At 37.8% G+C, this 21,286-nt stretch overlaps 2 protein-coding genes across 2 annotated transcripts in view; one reads left to right on the plus strand and one right to left on the minus strand.

The window, feature by feature from the left end:
* Positions 1 to 21,286, plus strand: part of CMSS1 (cms1 ribosomal small subunit homolog) — a 236,724-nt gene that overhangs the window by 15,135 nt on the left and 200,303 nt on the right. The gene's annotated exons all lie outside the window — the stretch shown is intronic.
* Positions 918 to 21,011, minus strand: FILIP1L (filamin A interacting protein 1 like). The gene is made up of 2 exons (XM_055702025.1): positions 20,870 to 21,011; positions 918 to 4,032 (listed from the first exon to the last, which is right to left on the minus strand). Exon 2 carries the CDS (start codon positions 3,915 to 3,917, stop codon positions 1,257 to 1,259), a length of 2,661 nt encoding a protein of 886 aa, XP_055558000.1. The 5' UTR covers positions 3,918 to 4,032; positions 20,870 to 21,011; the 3' UTR covers positions 918 to 1,256.

Genomic DNA, 21,286 nt, shown 5'->3' on the forward strand with positions numbered 1-21,286 from the left:
TGAGAAAAAGAGACATTTGAAAGTGCAGTCCAGGCCTTTTGGGCTGATTCACGTTCAGCGTGAAGTTGGTCCATTACTAGCATTATTCTCTGAGAGGTTAGGATTGACTACTTGGTACATGTAAAGGACAGAATTGCTTACATTTCTGTCCTTTTCTTAGGCACTGATACTGTATTCATTGAAATAGCTTAACCTGTTTGTCTACTCTGTATGGTACTCCTATGTATCCTAGTGCTAGAGGCTACATGTTTGGAGAGTTGGTCTAGTACTATGCTCTTAATGCTTCTGTCAGGCTTTCTCTGCCTGTTATGTGAAAACATGAAGGTATGCCACAGTTTGCTAGCCTTGTTTCTTCTTCAGTGTACCTGTGTGATGTATATTATATGTTGAACTGATGGCTAGGAGCTTAGATGAAATTTCAATATTGTGTGAATTCATTCTGAGTTATTCTTTAGGAATGTTAAGTGTTGCTGTTTATTGTTTGACAGTGTGCCTAAATGAAAGCAGTTTTTCTGTTGTATTGGGAAAAAATGGTTTCTTTGGGGAGAGTAATTTTGTGGTACAAGCTTCTGAACTCACTTAACAAGGAAGGTTTACAGAAGGGGTGTAAAAAGATTTTTAACCAAACAGTGTAAAAAAGATGGTAAGGAAAAGTGGAGATTGTGCTCTGGAACATATCATGTAAGCATCATAAACTTATAATAAGATACGCTACATAATATTTTGAGTGTTTGTGTGTGTCGTACTGGTAATTATCTGAAATGAAAGGGCTAGGAGGAGTTGGGAAATAGCAGGGAAGATAATGAATCAAGTCTTACCTGAAGTTAGCAGGCAATATTATGGCTTAATTCAAATTCTACCGTACATGCAAAAAAATACAAAATACACACAGCAAACAACTATTCTGCAAGCAATGATAAAAATAATCAATTATTTACTGTTTTTGTAATGTTAAAATATTTTACCAAGGCAAGTTGCAGTCAAAAGTAGTGTGAGTTATTTTGAAAATGGAAATACATAAAGATGCATTTATACAAGTGCAAGACTAAACATTTTACATAACTGTATTCAATGAGAAGATATACAGTAAGTGCACACTTGATAACACTAAGCAGGCAAAACTTAACGTTAGTTCCATATACTGTTGTATAGTTCATGCACAGATCTCTCCCAAAGTAAAGAGGCTGTTCCAAATAATTCTTGCTGGGATGAAAAACAGGATGGGTTGCTGGTAGGGATGTCAGCACGGATGAGGGTCAGTTATAGACATTACTTACTGTAATTTGTGATTGCCGTGGGAGAGGAGTGGCTGTTGGTGTGATAGTAATACTGCTGGTGATTTTATTGGTGGGCTTACTGGGTAGGCCATTAGCTAGTGTTGGAGTTCTGTTGTCTTGCACCTGATTACAAGGGCTGATGGGCTTGGAATTGGTGAGAGCTTGGACGTAAGGACTTCCTAAGTGGATGTGGATTTTGTTATCCTCAGTAGTTATTACACTTGATCCCGTACTGTTAGATCTCTGAAAGTGCCATGATGACTGCCTGTCTGGGGATACTCTAAAAACAGCATGCTTGGCTCCCGTTTCCAAAGGCTCTGAGGAGAGTATTTGTTCCTGAGAACTTGAGCCTGGTAAAGCCAAAGGGGACATTGTTCTTTCAGGAGTTAAAGAACCACATGATTCAGGAGTTTGAGACCTTGTAAAAGTAGCCATAGTAATAGGAGAAATTACTTGTTCTGGGCTCATATAACCTTCTGCTGCTTTTGATTTTACAGGTGTTAAGGAGGCATTTTGAATAATGGTTATTCTTTGCTTGGGAGTGCCACAGTTGGGTATAACTGCTGTGCTTGTGTAGGAGTGAGGACTTTCAGTGGTAGGACTAGTTATTTCAAGCGTTGCTGTGTTCTGTCCATGGTCTGGAGTTACTTTTATGTGAAGAGGTTGGCCAGGTGTATGGCTTAGCACTAGGTCTCCGGTCTGTGTGCAGTTACCATTTTGCTTTGTATGAATCTTTCCATTTTGAGGATGGCTGTCTTTGGACTTCATCCAAGGGATCCATAATTTTTTGTTCACGACATTTGCAATGGATGGGTTGCTTTTGAAAGACACCTTTAATTCTTCCTCGTTGTTGCCTTTGTCCTCATTATCACTGTCTTCGTACAGTTGCCCATTTATGACTGTTTGCTCTAAAGGCATGAGGGTTTTATAATCAGGTGGTTCATTGTCTGCTGGATCTGTCTGGACTTCTTTAGAAAAAACTTGCAAGTCAGAAATTCTCCTTCCATTGAGACCAGGCCTGAAGTTCTTGCTTAAGCGTCTGTATCTCTCCAGTTCTTTTGTGAGGCTTTCCATTTCTCTTGTTAACTCCCTGTTCTTGTTTTCTTGCTGGAGAAGTTTTTTCTGTAAGACACTCTGATCGCCTCGGAGGTGAGAGATCAGGTCTTCTGTTGCCATGTATTCATGAATTTTCTCTTTCAGTGCATCTACTTCTCTGGAAAGGTGACTTGATTTAGCTTCCTCTTCTCTGAGCTTCTTAAAAAGGCGCTGCTCTTCACTGTGCTCTGCCTTTTCTGTTGATTTATACCTCGCCACTTCCATTTTCACAGCTTCCAGTTCCTCTGATAGGAGCTTGGCTCTGTCCCGTTCGTTGGCATATCTTCGTTCTAAAGACTCAAATTCATCTTCAGTTTTCATAAGATCATCTTCTATGGCCTTCATTTCTTTCAGCTTCTGCTTAAGTCTCTCAACTTCTTGAGAAAGCTCTTTGATTTTGTTGTTTTCCTGCTGCAAGGAGGTGCTGGATTTAGTACTCTCCTTGATTTTATTTTTCAGAAACTCTTTTTCAACAGCTTCCAGTGACTGAAGTCTCTTTCTTAAAATATTCACTTTGGAAACAAGATCACTTCCTTTCTCCTCTTCTGCTTTGAGTTTGTTTTTCAGTTCATCTCTTTCTTTTGTAACACTGGACATTTTTTCCTCTGCATCAGATTTTGATTTCAGTGCCTTTTTACTTTCCTCAATTAGTTTTTCTGTAACGGACATCACTTTATTTTGTTCCACCTGAAGCTGAGAAGTTGCAGCTTGCAGCTTTTCTTCTGTTTGCTTTATTTTTTCACCCATAGTTTTTCTGTCATCCACAAGCATCACGGTTAGACTCTTCAGCTTTGTTAAATCTTCCTTAAGTGTAAACTCAGTTTTTTCTAACTTGCTTTCAATTGCTTCAAGCTCACCAACTCTAGCTTTTAAGCCATCCAGCTCATGGGACAACTGCTTTGTTAACATTTTTTCTCTTTCTAGGTTGCACTTCATGGAGTAACATTCCTGTTTGCTCTTGTTGAAAGCATCTTCTAATTTCTCCAGCTCCATAATTCTTTTGTTAAGTTTGTCAACTTCCCCTTTAAGGTTCGTGCTCTGTGATGCTTCTTTTTCTAACTTTCTATTAAGTTCTGTGCACTGATCTTCCATTTTTATGAGCTCTTCATCTTTTCCTTCCATCTCTAGCAGTCGTTTCCGTAGTTCTTCTACTTCGGTCATAAGCATGGTGTTCCCACACTCTCCCTTATTTATCTTATCCCTTAGGTCTTGCAGTTCTTCTTCTGCTCTTCGTAAAGACTTATTGGTCTCTTCCAGCTCATCGATTTGTCGGCTGAGAGCAGTTAATTTTAACCGAAGCTGACGATTCTGACAGTCTTCATTAGTTAGTTTGGCCATCATTGCCTCTTGGTCTTGGGAAATCTTACTGCTTTGGGCTTGAAGTTCAGCCTCCAGCCTGCTGGCTCTCTGCTTCTCTTCTTGAACTTTGGCTTCAGCGAAAGCCAGCTTCTCATGTGCTTGTTCTGCAGAAATGGTTAATTCTTGAATTTTTTGACTTTGTTGGTTCAACTGTTCAGTGAGTCTTTGCTGTTCATCCACCACCATTAAAGCAAAGGATTTCAGTTTAGTCAGTTCTTCTTTCAGTTTAGCTATTTTCTTGCTGCTTTCCTTTTCTTTTTTTGCCTGATGTGCTGTTTCTTGTTCAAGAAGCTTTTTCAGTCTGTGGGAGGAAATAATACTGTATTTTGTAGTCATTTTAATGGGCATTTAAAAACACATTTGAAATACTGTGACATCTCTACCAGGTATGCATAAACACCCACTTGTAACTATAAGCAGATCTGTCCTTGTGGCATCATGAGGAAGTGCTCACAGGCCTTACTTTCTACTCAGAAGTTCTTTTGTAATGGGCACTTAAGTATGATCATTTAGACTGAGTAACTTCCGTAATTACATATCTTAGGTTACATTTTCAGCTTTTGACAGGTATTAGTGCAATACAACTTCTTGGTATTCTGCGCTAGAACAACACTGATCTTGGCTGTTTGCTGAGGCTAGGTATGTGCATGCAAGGCTTTGGTATTTTTCTTTTTAAGAGATGTGATTATCATAGTGGTTGATAAATTAAATCAGTGCAACCCTCAAGGGCAGGTATAATTTACAGCATCGTAAACCTCCTAATAAATTTAAGTTACTTATAAAGCATCCTGATGTTTTACGATATTTTGTGATTAAACCTTGTGGATGTTAAAGTATGTGAAGGAAATGTAGCCACGCTAGGCAGTTAGTCAGGCTGCCTAATGTGAATTTCTAAGCAGCACATTAGAGCAAAATTAAACATTGTAGGTAAGTCTGTCCTCAGTGAAAATGCAGGCCTTGTGACCTTGTATGGTATGCACACAAAAAAAATGCAGTCAGCAGATAAACAGGTGTTCAGGTTGTGTCTTTTGAACTTAAGAGAGCCCAACCATCTTGCTGTCTGTTAGGCTTGGATTTGGTCTTATATCCAAAACTTGCAGGTACACCTAAGTGCAACCGTGCTTTTACATGATTCCTTGAAGGTATTCATAATGGTTTTCCAAAATTAGTATTACAAATTTATGTTAGTACTCACATTACTGAGATGCAACATACTTAATTTGATATAGACTTGGGATAAGGTTGTGCATTTGTTTATGTAAGATCCTAAAAAATCACCGAATACCTCCGATAATTGGATTTTTCTGTAGGCTTTTCTTTGTCAGGGAGAGATTTGTAGAGTTGGTCTGAGGTATGACTAGGTTTGGCCAGCACATTTTCCTCCTTTCAGTTAAATTTTTTCCCACAGCCAACCTTTAAGTATATTCTGGTATTAAATAAAAATCTGTAAAGCCTAGGTTGAAGCAATAAAGTATTAGAATTTGTATGTTTTTGCTGTTGCTGATATGTATGGTACGTATCCAGTTGTGTAAATCACGAAAAGGGTTGTGTATCAGGACTGTACTTACACAAAATGACTGCTTTAGGGCTCAGTAGCTGAGGCCCCTTGCTTTCTTTTTGTTTGTCTAGAGGGTTTTTTTTGTTTAGTTTGTTTTTTCCCCCTCTGAAATGTGACGATGACCCTCTTGAAGTTGCTGCTGAAACTTAAGATTTCTGTCCTACATTTGTCTCTGGTCACTACTGTGATGCCCTTGTCCAAGTGGTGAGTCTTTACAGCTTTCTGTGGACAAGTTCCTGTTGCAACCGTCCTTTAGTTCAGGAAGAGCTTAGATAGTGGCCTCCTTTGCACAGCTCTTTATTAGCTGTTGACTGACTGGAGACATAGATTTCTGGGCATTTAATAGGCTGCCTCAGCAGCATCCCTCTTGGCAGCATTGTAGTTTTCCTGCACAGAGAGAAGTCATCCCTGCCATTCTACAGCTATCCGTTAGACTTATCTCATTTAATGGTGATGTTATATAGAAGTCTGCGACTGAAATTTCTTGCAAAATTTCTTCACCATCCTCACTGTTTTTATTTTAGTGCGCAAGTTGCGCTATATTGAATGTAATGAAATGCTTTATATGAAGAATTGACAGAACGGGAAGTAGCAATAAACGAAGTTGATATCAAAGACTTAAAGCAGCCCCAGATTCTTTACAACAATCGATTAACATAATGGGGAAAAAAGATGAAAAGTAGGAGTAGAGAGGGAAAGGTTTGTGAAATGAGCTTGAAGGAGTGCTGCTGGTTGACAGAACAATAAATGCGGAGAAAGAAGACGGCACCATCTTCAAAGGCAGCTTTTTACTGTCGTCTTGGTGTATAAACTTTTGTCCACTTTCAGTGCTACTTTGAGATTTTTAGTGTAAAAATCTCTCTTCTTTCCCCACCCTTGTCTCTAAATGCTTTAGCAGTGAAGTTCAATTGATGATTTACTGTTGCCATAGATATAAAACCATAACAGAAGCATAACTAACAATTTCATTTGGAATGAACTCAGTTTTTGTGTGTGCATGAAGTTAAGACATCTTATATTAATACTGTTAAAATAGACTTGGGCTTACTAGCATTTGAGTAGTTTTAGCTTGCTTCACGGTAATCCATTTTTGTAAGGCAAATTTAGCTGAGGTTCTTAATACCAAAATCAATCAGTGTTTTACCCAACACTTCTGTATTAACTAGTTGATACCTGTCTGGCCAAATGAAAGTGTAATGCTACAATGAGCGATGTCCCTTAAATTGCTTTAGAAAGAAAAGTTTTACATGAAATATTAACAAACATTTGTAATTTTCACAGGGACACTATAATTTTTACAATGCAGGTAAGATAATTGTGTATAAATAGTAAATAAAATAGGTTAACAAATGTTTGAGTGAACAATCCCAGCAGTTCTTCCAGTGGTTATCATTGTATGCACTATTTGTATTTTTTCTGTCTTCTCTCTTTTTTTTTTTTTTCTTTTCCTTTTATAACTTCCTTTCTCAAGCTATCTGGAATGCTAAAGATCTGCTTCAGCAAAGCACTTGAGGTTCCAGCCTAAACTGAGTGCTTGAGTGAGGCAGTCTAACCCAATCTCTGATCAAGTTTGTGTTGCAAGGCTTATTTGAATGAAATTGCCTTAATTGCTGGCATCAGACCTGGATAATTGTATAAACTGAGAAGGATTTTCAAGAGATTCCATTTCTTTGGTTATGCCAAAAGACTTTAGGCTATTTAAAATTGTTTCCTTCATTCAAAAGATAAAATACAGTTTTAAAATCCAAACAGGAATACAAGTAAATATTTCTAACCCCTGAGATATATATCTTTTTTAAAAAATACTTCTATAAAATCATTCCATTGAACTTTAGTTACAGAGCATAGTGTAGAAGCAGTGAGTTAAAGGATTTTAATGTTTCTGAAAAGATAAAAAGGGATGTATTAGGCATGGGATCTTTATTTAATATTGTGTAGTTAAATAAGTTTTTGCACTTGTTTTTCATAACTGTATGCTTATTCATGTATTCCTATACAGAAAATGCCCTCAACAGTACTGAATAGATAATAATTTCTTGGACAGAGTTGAGATTGATATTGTAAGAAGTCAGCTGAGAGTCCATTAGTATTTGCAAAAGAATTTTTCCTTGGCTGCTGAATTCCCGTTTCATGCTTCAGTACATCACAGCAATTGTGTCTGCACACGTGCACTTTGGAATGAGAGAGGACCCAAAAATATTTGAGTTTTTTGATGTTGGTTTTTTTTTGTTTCTTTGGGTTTTTTGAAAAAAATCATTGCTTGGTTTTGGTCAGCTTTTCTTGGGGAACCTGGCTTCTGCAGGTCAGGGCTTGATTATGTATATAATTTGAATTAAGGTGAATCACACGTTCAATTGCAGAAGTGCTGTAACTGCTAAAAGCACTTTGTGATATTTTGCATACTTTTAAGTCAGAGTATCCAGAGTATTTGAGAGAGTAATTTTACCAAAAATATGCAAAGGTCAAAAAAAAGTTGGCATACTTTTTTTTTTTTTTAAATCCTGAACAGGCAGTTCCCTAGCCAATAAAATATTTTTATTGTTTTCATTTCCAGTTGAATTTCATGATCATGTAATTTCATATTAGGCAAAGGTAGGTATATCATTTAGTCAAAGCTTTCACAGATAATTCCAAGCAGTTGACTTCATAGGACTACAAGAACCCATTCTGAATCCAGGCCAGCAAAAACAGGCATTGGAAACTGTTTTAATGAACATGAATGTTAGGTAATTAAGCAGAATCAGGGCAGTGTCTTACTACTTTTTCTTCAGAGCTTCTGTTATTTATAACTGCTTAATTGTGGCTTACTATCTTAGTTGTTTGCAATACCAGTCGCCTGCTTTTTTATTTCCTTAAAGAGATAGTTTTGTGTCTGCTCTCCTCTGCTCATTGTAATCAATTTCCTCTGTATGCATACTAAAGCTTCTTGGTGTCAATACCATGCATTCAATGGGATTGTCTTGTTTTCCAGGTATTTTTTTTAATATGTATAGCTTCGGCTACACTACATTATATTAAGCAACATGATGACTATGTTTTCCCTGCTAGATGTGGGGACTCCTAAAGCAGTTCATTGTCTTGGTGTCATGTGATACCATTTTGTCCTTAAGTGGGGTTTTCTGGTGTCATGGGGGGACCTTTATGGTATAGACTTTGTTTAACTTCTATTTTTAGGATTCTAAGGGAGTGGCTTTTCCTTTGAGTTTCAGGGAAAACAAAGAAAGCATGGGACACTGAGATTGCAAGACACTTATTTTTAAAATTTTTTAGTTTATTCTGGAATGAATCATTATTCTTAAAATCATAAGAATAAAAAATATTATTTTGTTGTTGTTGTTTAAGCAATCTTGTAATGACAGCTTTAGAAAAGGCTGCATTCTGTATGGATGCAAGTGAAATAGGTGTTGGTTTGTAAAGCTGTACTTTTATCATTCCTTCCACCAAAGTATTCAGGAGATTTTAATATACACCTTAGCAATATCTTTATTTTTATCAGATCATTCTGCAGAAATGACAGAGACTTTGAATGTCTGACTTTTCTTTTTTTTTTTTTTTTTTTTTTGTAAACTATAACATTATATATTTTAATCTAGCTCATGTTCTTTCACGATTCCCTCTGTAAAAGATGTGGCTTTCTAGAGATTCTGCAGGTTATAACATGAGGGAGACTTTCTTTGAAAGTTTTTGGACATGTGCTTGAATTTTCCCCTGTACAATGCAAATAAAAACACTAAGCTTGAAAGCTTTTAAATGTAGATGAAGTCATGCCTCTTTAGTCTCAGGCATTCTTCCCAGTTAGTAATAAGCCATGGTCTGGCCTTTAATAAGAGAAGAAACATGCTTCATCATTTCTGCTAAGTCTTACAAGTTGTTGTAATTTTTGACACCAATGCAGTTAAATACTTATTTTCAGAAGAAAGCCAGTCTGTCTGTGCCTTCCACAGTTTATTGCAAAATTTTGGATTTATTAAAATGAGTTTCTGATCTTAGGGTGGCTATGCATTTTTTTTTTCTTTGCTTACAATTCTACTTATTGATGTGCAGTTTTTATGAAGACATATGTTATAGCTACTTTTATGGTGCTCTGTTATCTTTATTAATGTTTCTTTTTTCCCCCTGTCATAAAGTCAAAAGCCTTTGAAATTACAGCAGCAACAACATACCATAGCTGTTGTGTAATCTGTTGGCATTATCTGAATCAGTCAGCACTTCCCAACAGAATGCGAACACTTATTTTAAAATTTGTTTTCCAGTATATTATTTACATATGTATACTTTGAATCATTAATTTATAGTGGGAATGCAAACTTCCACAAATGGTGTCTCTGAACTACAAGTTATTGTGTGTAAGGCAAATTTCCTGAGAAGGAAATATATTTTATAAAATGAGGATTTTTAATGAGAGGGTGTGTGAGTTCAGCTTATTACTCCACAGACTACCACACAGTAATTATTGTTTTATCTGATGCTTAAAATGCTGACTTGCTTTACAGGTCTTAATAAAAGTTGTATGTGATGAATGGTGTTGCCAATTATGGGTTAACAGGCAAAATTTCTGATGGATAATGAAATGCGTTTAGCTTCGATGCTGAGTAAACATACACAGATAATATATTCTTTTAAAAAATAATTCATCTGGAACAGTAATATTGCTTGTGACCATGATTTCACAACTACTCTGTTGCTGAAAATTCTTCCTGGTGATACAGGGATACTGACACTTATAAATGTTACAAAATCCTGTGCAAATCTGGTGACAGTAAATGGTATGAGAAATTTTTAACGAATTTATTTTGGTTAATTTAAGATTTAAGACTGAATTAACATTCATTTCTAGTTGGACTAATTTTAATTCAGGGCTAAAATTCAGTATTTTCTCATGAAATCTCAGTTTAAGGAAATAATTTTCTGTCTTGAATTATATAGTCTTTCTGTATCTAGATGTTCTTAGAAATCACCTATCAAAACAACAGTCCTGTGTAAAAAGTATTAATGCTTTCTGGGCAGTAACTGTTCAAATGTTCAAGGTGATAGTTATTAATTGTCTGTTCACTTATAATCTTGTAATGGTAGCCATCCACAATGTCTGGGATTGATAGGAAAGTGCAGGATTTTTAGGTGGCAATGAAGAAGCTGCTATCCTGTTAAATTGTTGGCATGGTTTTGTTTTGTTTTCATTTTTTTTTGTCCTTGACTGCATATCCTGAAAAACAGTTGTAAATGAGCGCTAACCTGACAAGACCACAATATGCATGTGCATTACTTTCATTTAGCCTTAAAAACTCTGGGTCCCAGAGTTCAGCTACTAGAAAACATGGCGCAATGAATTGTGAGCTGGGCTTAGTGTCACTGTTTTTGAGATGCACTCTTCTTTTTTCTTCCCTCTTTCTAGATTTAACAGCTATTTCAGGTATTCTTTAAAATCAGTATCTATTACTGTTTGTGTTTCAGTGGCATATAATTGTGCATGTAGCATGACTGTTAATCCTCTGTGTTCTGAATCGAAATGCATCAATAACTTCACTGGCTCATGGGAATAAGACTTGGGGTTTGTTAGTTGAGATTTTTTTGTATTACCACAGTGCAGATTAATTCCTTAGCCTTCTCTCTGTCTCTCTCACCCTCTCTCCACACTGCTTGTAAAGTCAGAAATAAAGCAAGTAATTTCAGATGCAACACCAGAATTTGGAACTCTTCAAATTTACGTCAGCCAGGAAATTATAGTTTTACAGATGGAAAGGTTTCAGAAGGAAATGGAAAGATGAAACACAAGAGATCTGGTATAGGGGTCAAAGCAACAAGGCTGAGGCATAACTTCTCAGTTACTAATCCAGGCCCTGCTTTTGTATTTTCTTCATCTTTAACAAGTAAAATTTTGTGCCTACACTTCAGATTTATTAAAACGGAAAAGCATTGCTGACTTGCTGTAACAGATTATTTTGAGAATTAGTATTAACCCAAAGGGGTGTTAATAGTATGGTAGCTATGCAAAATAAACCAAGACAACTACTGCTTTTTATAATTTATGATTTTTATATGACTGTGTCATTGAAATTATGGCATTTGATGATTTGATACTTGACATCACATCACAAGAAGTTAAATTGATGGGAGAAATCCTTTGTCTTTATTATGAACCTGGGTTTTGTCTTAAATGTATACTTTAAGAATTCCTGCTAGAACATTATTGCTTGACCGCAGTTATTGAGCTGTTTTTAAAATCACAGGTGTTATAAAACACTCTGTACTACGGAGGTAAACAGGACAGTGATTTTCCTTTTTTTTTTTTTCCCCTCCATGGGCAGGTGGATGTGTTTGCCTTGCCCGTTCAAAGTGTTAATATTGGTAATCCTTACCATTGCAGCCTACTGCTAGGATTTAGCAAGTGAAAAATTGTAGCAGGAGTTAACTGAGCTCCTGGAAAGTGTTTTTTAGAGCCCTGGCTGCCTTCCCCCCTCATTCCTTGTGGGAAGATTAGGCAAAAACGAGGGAATGCAGCTTGGCCAAGTTCTGGAAATCTCTGGTCAGGCTGTTACTAGCACTGATTACCCCAGCCATGTCTGTTTGGTTTGTATGAGGCAAATACTACTTAGTTTCCACTGCCATGCTGTGTTTACTGTTGATGGAATAGTTGGAGGGCTGAGTTTTTGTCTTGGGTATTTAATCTGCATCCTTCAAATGACTGAGGTGTTTGCAGAAGTTCTGATTCCCTGAATGTGTCAGTTGCTTCAGTTCTGTGTAATTTTGTAACCCTTAAATCATCTTAGTTTAATAATACTTGGTTTAGATTAAGAGAACAGTCCTGAGTTTTCTATTTCTTTAAGCCATTCCCGTAGATAAATCCTGTATGTATTCTGATTGTGCTTTTTTTTTATTATTCTGTATATAACATCATAGTGTGTAGGTTCAAAGTGGATGTCTTTTATGGATGCTTTTTTTTCTGGGGGGGCATTTGGGAAAATAGGTGCTTTTCTAGTACCTGATTTACCTGGGGCAGTGCTAGTGCTGCTGTCTTGACCAGAACTGGGCATAACTGTGCAAGGATCAGATTCATACAACCTTTTTTTAACTTCATTTAGTTAATATTTTTGGTATGACAGAAAATGGCACTCAGCCAACAAAAACACATCATGTTACTCAGAGGAGACTGGTTAGTCATAAATGTCATTTTCCCATAACATTTACAGGAACTAGATGTTCTCTAAAACAATTTTAACACGCATTTTATATATAAATAAATGTCTGGGGCCACACTTTCATCCATGGGCAGAAAGGTGCTATGCCTATCTCTTATGCTAACCACGACCTTATTTGTATATTCATCACCAGCAGTGGTAAAATTTAGAACTTTCCATAATGCCACGTGCACTTCCTCTGTTGAACTGGTGGCATCCTTGTTGCTGCCAGTCCTGGATAAGCTGCTCAGGCATACAGTGTCCACTTGCTTTTAGAGGTGGAAGTTGGCTGCAAACTTCAGTGTGTTCTCCACAAGCTCAATGCACATGACAACAATTTGTGATGAAATTGTGATTAGAACCACACAGATTAAACATTTTAAGTTAAATAAAGGTACTATAGTACTGAATGGGACTATCTGGGAAGACTTGAGTTTGCCATCATTTGGAGGAATGGGGCTACTTAAAAACAATTAGACAAACATTTCTCAGGTATCATGTGGGTGGGGTCACTCCTGTGCAGAAGGATGAAGTTCTGTGGCTACGTGAGGGTCCTGTTCATACCCATAAAATCCTTACCATATATGTATATCCTAAGACAAAAAGTAAGCCCTTTTTCTGGTGTGCATACTTCCAGAAGTAGCTCTGTGTATGTGTATAATAAGGAGTGTTTGAAGACTGGGCTTGGGCAGCACCCTGTTCCTTTTTTTTGACAGAAAACATGACCCTTAATTGTTACTGCAAATTTAGCTGAGATAACTTAAATTTTCTTTGTTGCAAGGTTGTATGAAGCAGTATAGTTGGGGATTTCCAAATGGGCAAAAGACTTTAATTAGGTCTGCTGATACAGTTGCACCTTTTTCCAGTAGCCAAGACTGGAAGTAATAACAGCAGTAATAACAGTAATGTCAAACAGAGATTTCACTTTGAAGCTAAATACGCATCTTCTTCCTGTAGACCTGATAATGTGAGAGTGTCCATTTTCTCTAAGACTGACTTGGCCAGCACTTCATCTTGGAGGATGCAGGTGAGAGGCAATGCACTGCAGCATGGTTAACTAGCTAAAGATGGCTTTGAAGCGACAAATGATGAAGAATGGCGCTAGTTTCCTGTTTTGCAGTATGTGACCTTCAGAAATTGTATTAAAACTTACTTCCAGTGGTTTACAAATTGCTTCTGGGTATTGAAGCCCTGTAGTTCTGGGGACTTGCTCCCTGGGAGATAATTCACTTTCTTGCTGTCTGTCCTAATCTTGCTAAATGTCTTCTTGCAGTATGTCTCCTATATCTGAATGTGTTGAGATTTGGGGGAAGTGTGGGATGTTGGGAAGTTGCATTTTCTCTTGTCTCAGTAGGACCTGGGGCCACATCAGCCTGGGAGCACTTGGTGAATTATCTAAAGGTGCAAAGTCAATGCATGTTTGTTTAAAGTGTGTTAATCCTTAGCATAGGTGCTCTTGTTAAGGATTTAAGTTTACATGGTTTCTCCAAACTGATCCTCTTCAAAGAGGACTCACATGCTGTTTTAGACTACAGGGTATGAAGCTACAGCAGAGAGCTAAAGATCATAGTCTGAGAATGTTTTTAAAGGTTATAGTTCTAACCAAGGTTTACTTCATATATTTAATTCACATATTTAAATAATAAATAGTAATTTAAGTAGCCTCTTGATCTGTGATGAATTGTCTAACAAAAGAACATCTTTTACTCTCAGATCTGTTGATTATGATGTGCTGAAGTGAGATTTTCCTTTCTTTGCAGCCTTTGTAGTTCACTGTGTTAAAGATCAAATACCCTGCTTAAACATTAAAGAAAATTAGGTCCTTTAGTCGCATGTCCACTCAAAGTGCCATTTACAGTTTGTATCTAGAAGCATTTTATCTGGAAGGAGCTTGCTTTTTTTTTTTTTTTTTTCTGGTAGCTTCTTGCCGTGTGCATCCAGCAGCTGGAGTAACTGTTGCTTGCTTTGGGAAATAGATGCTTCTCTATTTCTTAGGAAAAACTCCTAAACTGTCAGGATGACAAAGTGGTTTTAACTAGTTCTAGCTATTCTGTGACCAATGGTTTCTTAAACTCTTCTAAAATTGGTCTGAACAGTCTTCCTAAAGCCAAGAGAGATACTTGCTTTTTCCATCTTTAGTTGTTTTCCAGTTTCTTTCTCTGCCTTACAGAAACTGTCATAGAAAAAAGGCTTTTTTAGGAAAGAGGAGGGCTATGTGCATGTATGCTTCCCTTGCCCCTTCGTATGAAGACTTTCAGACTCCAAGAGTTCCCTGTTCTTCAAACAACTGTTAATTCAGTCAAACTTCTCTGCCTCATTATTCTACCCCAAATTGATTTATAACTCAGTATCGTTATGTGCCTGAGGGGCATTTGGCTACACACCCTATTTGATTCTCTTTTCTTGGCTGATGGTCTGTGATGTTTAGGTTATATTTTCCTATTTTCTGAGCCACTCTGGAAATGAAGGAGCTGTAGCATGCTTTCATGCCCAGTATGTTTCTGATGTAATACATCTTAGCTTTTATAATTAATTTATAACGTGGTTTCAAATGGTGAAAATAAAGACACAATTATCTCTAGACAGAACTTGCTAGTTGTTTGGTTAACTGTGGTTAGCCTAAGTATGAGAGGGTCGTTTACAGATTATAAACTGTTGCCTTGTCAAATTCTAATCGCCCCCCCCCCCCCCCCCCCCCGGGGAATCCTGATTGAACAAAACCAGGGCAACCAGACAGTTTCCAAAGTGGCTGCTCATTTGTATACTATGTTACATTTTCTTCCCTCCTTTGTAGGGGTTAGCAAAATATGTAAACTTGAAGATTCTTGTCAGCTGTTGTCTGCTGCTTTCCCAAAAGGGAATCAGTATGTACACCTTCTAGCACAACCCTGAACATTGTCCTCTGGCTGGTGTCATCCCTGCAGCAACCTCATAGGCAGTCTATTTTGTCTGTCTTGAATTGACCTGTATTGAAGCTGTACTTGCTGACTTCAGAGGCTTTTTATCCTCCTGCTCTGCTTACCCATATGCAAGCAAATGCACATACCCATTTATATATTAGATAGGTTTTTTGAAATGTGTATTTTGGAAGTTTTAAGCCTGCCAAGGTTCATGGTGGCCTTTTCATTGAAGCCAATTCAGTATTTAACCTGGGAATGATACTGGCTGCTAGTGAAAAGACGTTTCTCTTTACATCAAAGAGTCTATCATACTATTTTGCAAATTATGAAAATTATTCAGCTTTGAAGTTGCATTCCCCCCCCCCCCCCCCACCTTCCTACATCTAAGTTAATATGTTCAGCATTAGATTTCAGATATTTAGGACAGGAGTTGGCTACTGCAGATGTGGAGCTGTTGTAGCCCCCGTGTTCAAGTGAGCAAAATTTGAGAAAGAAATTAGGCTCATGTAATTCACTTTCCTCTTTTCTAGGTAGCAATCTGAAACAGAATAGCTCTGCTGAGGTTGAGAACATCTTTGACTGGGGGAGCATTTTGAAGCTGAAAACAAAACTAACTGTGGTATTAGGCTACTTCTGAGAAACCTCTGTGTAGCTATGTAGAATAGAATCATGTTTGTGAATGTGATGGGTACACATTAGCTTTGGGTCAGCCAAGCTTAATGGTTGATAAAATTCCCTAAATTTCTTGATAATTTGACTTAATTACTGAGTTAAGCACATTTTACCAGAATATTGATTAAATCCTTAAAAAGCTGACAGAATTCAGTCAGCTTACACTTTCTCTAAGGTGGCTTGTTCATGTGCTGAAATCCAATATGTAGTTAAAATGCAAGTTTTATGAGTGCGTTACTATCCATTTTTAAACAGCCAGTCTTGTGTGTGTTTTTCATGGTAGCAGCAACATGCTGCTTCATTTCAGGTTTTACATTTTTTCCTCTTTCTCTTATGCTCTCATTGCAGTAGTTGCCATGCAAACACTATGTAAGCTTTGTCTCTCCAATAAAAAAGACCAAAGTTATTTAAATCCACTCTCTGAAATGAATTTGAAAGAAATTGCTTTGATTATTAGGTTTAAGTCAGATGTTTAAGAACTTTAACCTGTCTTTTAACTGCAATTGTTGTGTTGCTTCCCAGGCCTTTGAAAGCCTAGAAGGGACGATGGAAACTGGTTGGTGCAGTGATTCATATCCCTGAAATGTATTCAAGATTAATGTTTTTCTTTTCAGATGTATTTTGTTTTTTTCCATCCACGTTTTCAGTCATTCACTGGACCTTTGTGTACCCTACCTGAAGTATGCCTGTAAAGGTTTTTGAAGCTTGAGCATGAGCAGCTAGGTGGTTGTGGGCTCTGGTTGCTCAGCTTCTATGAGCATGCAGTGTGAAACAAAATGGCTCAAGTTCTGCTTGTTTACCTCAGCAGCCACTCTCTGGTGGTCGTTCATAGGTCCCATTCCCAGCTCAAGGCTAAAGTCACGCAGTTGTGTTACATCATCATGATATGCACAATGAACTGTAGCAGAAGGGGTGACTTCTGCAACAGACAGAGAATACGTGCATTTATCAACTTGAGTGACCGAGGTTGTAGGACATTGAGTTATGTTGAAATACTGCCTAGCAAGGTTGGTTTGAACTTTCACCCCCAAGCTTTCCATTATTAAATGAGGGTTATACAATGATATTGCTGGGTGTTCACTCAGCTAGCCTTCATTCATTGCGTAAACATTCACCTCTTCCTTGTCACTCAGTTCTGTTGTTCTGGTGAGGAGGCAGTGGTTTGAGAGGTGGTGGTTTTGTACTGTTTTTAACTGGAGGTTACAGACTGCCACAGAAGATCTTCAAATATATTTTTGTTGAATTTGTGAAGATGTGAGGAAAGTGAGCTGTGAATGCCTGAGCGTGCTCCATTGGTCCATCAGCATGACTGCTGTTACTGACCTTCTGAAAGTAACATGGTGCCTTGACATGCAGTCAAAGTGATTTTTTTGACTCGCTGATAGGAAACACAGCAAACTTCAACATCAGCATGACATACTGAGAGGTGTTACGACTCAAAATCTACATTACTTCACTTAAATCCCAAGACTGGGCACTAAACTTAAAAAGAGTTTTTCAAGCAATGCCTCTTACCCTCTTGGAGCTGAGTAATACAGTTTAGTGAATGGCTGAACTAACCAAGCTTTCAACCACTTCAAAAAAGCTCAACATAAACCTCAAGGATGCCATGGCAGGATCAATTCAATATGAGAAAAAAAAGCCTAAGCAATTAAAAATAATTTATTTTTATTGGTACAGCATAGTTTCTAAGTTCAAATCATCTTGATGACAGGCTAAAGTATTAAGGGTAACTAGTAATGAGTCACAACTAAGATTTTATAGGATGGTTTTAAAGGAATGCCTCCTACATTGTAAACTCCTTAGGATTCTCTGACTTAGATATTTTAATTGCTTCTTTAATGAACTGTATTCAGGTAATGTCACACCCAGGATTTGAGAGAAGCTGTTTGCAGGAGAGATTCAGAGGAGCAGTGGCTGCTCACTTGCCCATGCCAAGGGGAAAGTTGCTGAGAGTAAAACCAGGCTGTTTTTTTCTCCCATGACAATGGCACATGTGATAATTCATCACAGTATTAGGTAAATAATATGAAAGTGCTGTTACTCAGCAAAAATCAAGCAATAAATTGATTTTACTAGTACTGATGGGGAAAATAAAACAAGTGTAAGTTATATCCTGTGGTCTTCTGGATCAAATCTCTAAAAATTCTGCTGTCAGTAGTTACATGACGTTTGTCACTGGAGGGAAGGGAAATGGCGGGGAAGGAACAAAGGGTCAATGCAGTTTGATAGGAAGTTGTCTTTCATTTCTGGAGGATATATTTGTTTCTAAAATGCTTTCTTTTTACATTGGATTGTTGTAAAAAAATTACTATAAAAAATTTAAGTGAAGAAGTACAGCTGTTGAAGACTGAATTATGTGATAATTCTTTTCCTTTACTGCCTCCTTTTATTGTTAAGTGATGCAAGCTAACATTTTTATTGCTTAAAATTAGATATTCTCAATTCCCTATTAAGAAATCTGATAAAACTAAGGACTGTAATACTGGGGGGATGGGGGGAAATGACAGTGAGACATTTTAATCATTATACCCCAGTCTAGTTATTTTTTACTCTTACCAGTATAAATGAGAGCAAAATTGGTCCTGTAAGTATTAAGCAAAGAATTTTTTTCCCTTTTGATCTAAGGAAGACTGATTATGGGAAATAGCGTTCTTCTGGCTTTTGATAGATGTTATCATTCGTATTAGCCTAGCACCATTCACAGTACAGATGGTACTTTAGATATGCTAAAGCAGTAATTAATGGTAGATGTTACCTCCCTTCTCCGCTGGATTTGGAGGAGCCGAAATAGTCTCTTACCTATGGGTAGGCTTTTTCTAGTTACTGCCTTTATCAAAAATATGTTTATTGCATGTGTAGCATTTCTACATTTTCTACATACAGAAAAAAAGAGTATTTTTTCTTCATCATACTGTAGTCCTTTGACTTCAGTTTATCCTTTCTATTCCTGCACATTTTTTGAGGTCTGTTACTTAACTTTGGTTCATAACACATCTTTTCATACTGTAGCTATTTTCCACATTATAATTTGACAATGTATTTATTAAGTGTTAAATCCACTGGATACAGCATGCATAGGAAACCAAGTTATTGTTTATCAGCGAAGAGATCTTAAAATACTAGGACACAGGTTGCGAGGCTCAAGATATGGCAGAAAAAGCAAACAGAAGGGATGGTAAAGGGCTTAGGATACTGATCTCGGGTATTGGTTTTCTACAATGAATTTAGGTATGTTCTGGTTGTTAGGATTCTTTTCATTCTATATATACACTGTACAGTGCCCTCTTCCCTGATTCTATAGCTAGGCAGACTCAAGGCATCAACAGAGGTGTAAACTTTGCTTGTTACAAGGAAGTTAGGAAGTTTATCTTGGAAACGTGGATGTGACCTTTATCTAAAATGCCAAGGTTAATAATACACAAATACCTGAATTATCTTTGGAACGAAATGTCTCTCTCTATATTTACATTTTTTAAAGCATGTGGAAAATTACTAGTTATTTTTTTTCTTATTGTTTAAAGCAAAAAAATAAAAAGTCATGAAAACGTTGACACATGGTATTTTGACTTGGTCCCTAAATCCACATATGCTTGACAGTACAGCAATGCATATGATTGTATCAGCTGTGATTTTTCTTGAAGATATACTTGAACAAGGATTTTGCGGAATTTAAAGCCTCAAATGAAGGGGACACCCCCCACCCCCCCCCCACCCCTTGTCCAAAGTTTAATGCTGATTTTATTTCTTATTGAGGAAAATGAAAACATACAACAAAAAGTTTTAACTTTTAGAAAGAGTTATAGTTTGAAGGTCTTGAGCCTTACTGTTGTAACATGTTAAATTACACGTAAGACTCTTGAGAGCAAGCTTAGTAGTTAAGATTCACAAGTAGGATAGTACAATTGACTTAATTGCAGTTGTTCCTACAAACAAGGATTTGACAGGGTTTGGTCCTTAATCAAAGGAGAGGACAGTGTAATTTTGTATGCTACGCAGATGTGAACTACAAGCACACTAATCTTCCAAGGTGCTTAGCGCCTCATCAGAGCTGTTTGCCATTCTTTGTTTTTTTGAAGTTAATAATCACAATACTGTTCAGTATCTTGTGGAGTTAAGCCTCGAAGACACCCGTGGATATTCTGATTTTGAAAGCTTCATCATTTGGTGACCAGGATTTAAAGTTTTTTCATCAAAATCTGACAGTTCTATCCTCCTGTGATTTGACAGTTGCACGCAAGACACAGAAGAGGGAAGCAGTGTGTAGGAGTTGAAAAGTTTGTTAGTAAGTAAACTAGTTACAATTGTTTCTTTCAGACATAGCATAATCTTATTGCAAAGTAATGTTTGCGGCAATTTATACATCCCTCTGTAAACTACAGTAAAAGTTGTTCAAAAGTATAGTAAACGCTTAGAAACATATGTGCACACATGTCTACTAATATATAGCACATGCATATAAATGCAGCATAAAGAGAGGCAGTAGCTCTACCTAATATATTACAATACTGTTGGAGTCTTTCCACAGCTTTAAATACAGTCATGATTTTATCCGATCATTTGGAAAGTGTGTGTCATTCATAACTACCTCCGTCTTTAACATTACATTAATTCCTCATCTGTTGGCTCTGTAGGAATTGTTTAAAATACAGTTTTTAACGCTTGAAATAAGTCAGCCCGCTTCCGAGTAATCGGGCATCTTCTAGGTCTCCTGGTGCTGTTCTGGGGGGTTGAATTGTTTCTCAGCCCTCACCCCTGGATGTTGGAAGCGACTTTCCGTGGAGAAAGCCCGGAGCGCCAGTGCTTGCCCGCGGATTCCCCGCCCGCCCTTACCTGCCCGGCTGCCTGCGGCGTCCGGCTCCGCTGCCGCTCCGTGTGCGGGCGCCGAGCTGCGCGCGCGGTGCGGGATCCCGCGGCCCCGGCGGGGCGGGACCGGCCCCCGCCCGCCCCCGCCCGCCCCGCCGCGGCGTGACGTCACCGCCCCGCCACGTGAGGCGCTGCGCGGCGGCCGCCGGCACCCGGAGAGCCCGGTGACGCGCGGCGGCCCCGGCTGGCGGCAGCGTGCAGGGGTTGGGGCTGGGGCAGCTCCTTTCCCTCGCTAGTGATGAAGTCGTTAGAAGCTGCTAGCTGATTAGTTACAATGCTTTCTACTTAGCTCTCAGTCTAGAATTTGAGAAAGGAAAAATTAAATTCCAAGTCATCTTCGTTAATCAGTTCTTCTAAGGGAGCTTTTTCTTTTTTGCATTTTTT

Source organism: Falco cherrug, chromosome 2 (genome assembly GCF_023634085.1).
Source record: "Falco cherrug isolate bFalChe1 chromosome 2, bFalChe1.pri, whole genome shotgun sequence".
In the NCBI taxonomy this organism is placed as follows: Eukaryota; Metazoa; Chordata; class Aves; order Falconiformes; family Falconidae; genus Falco; species Falco cherrug.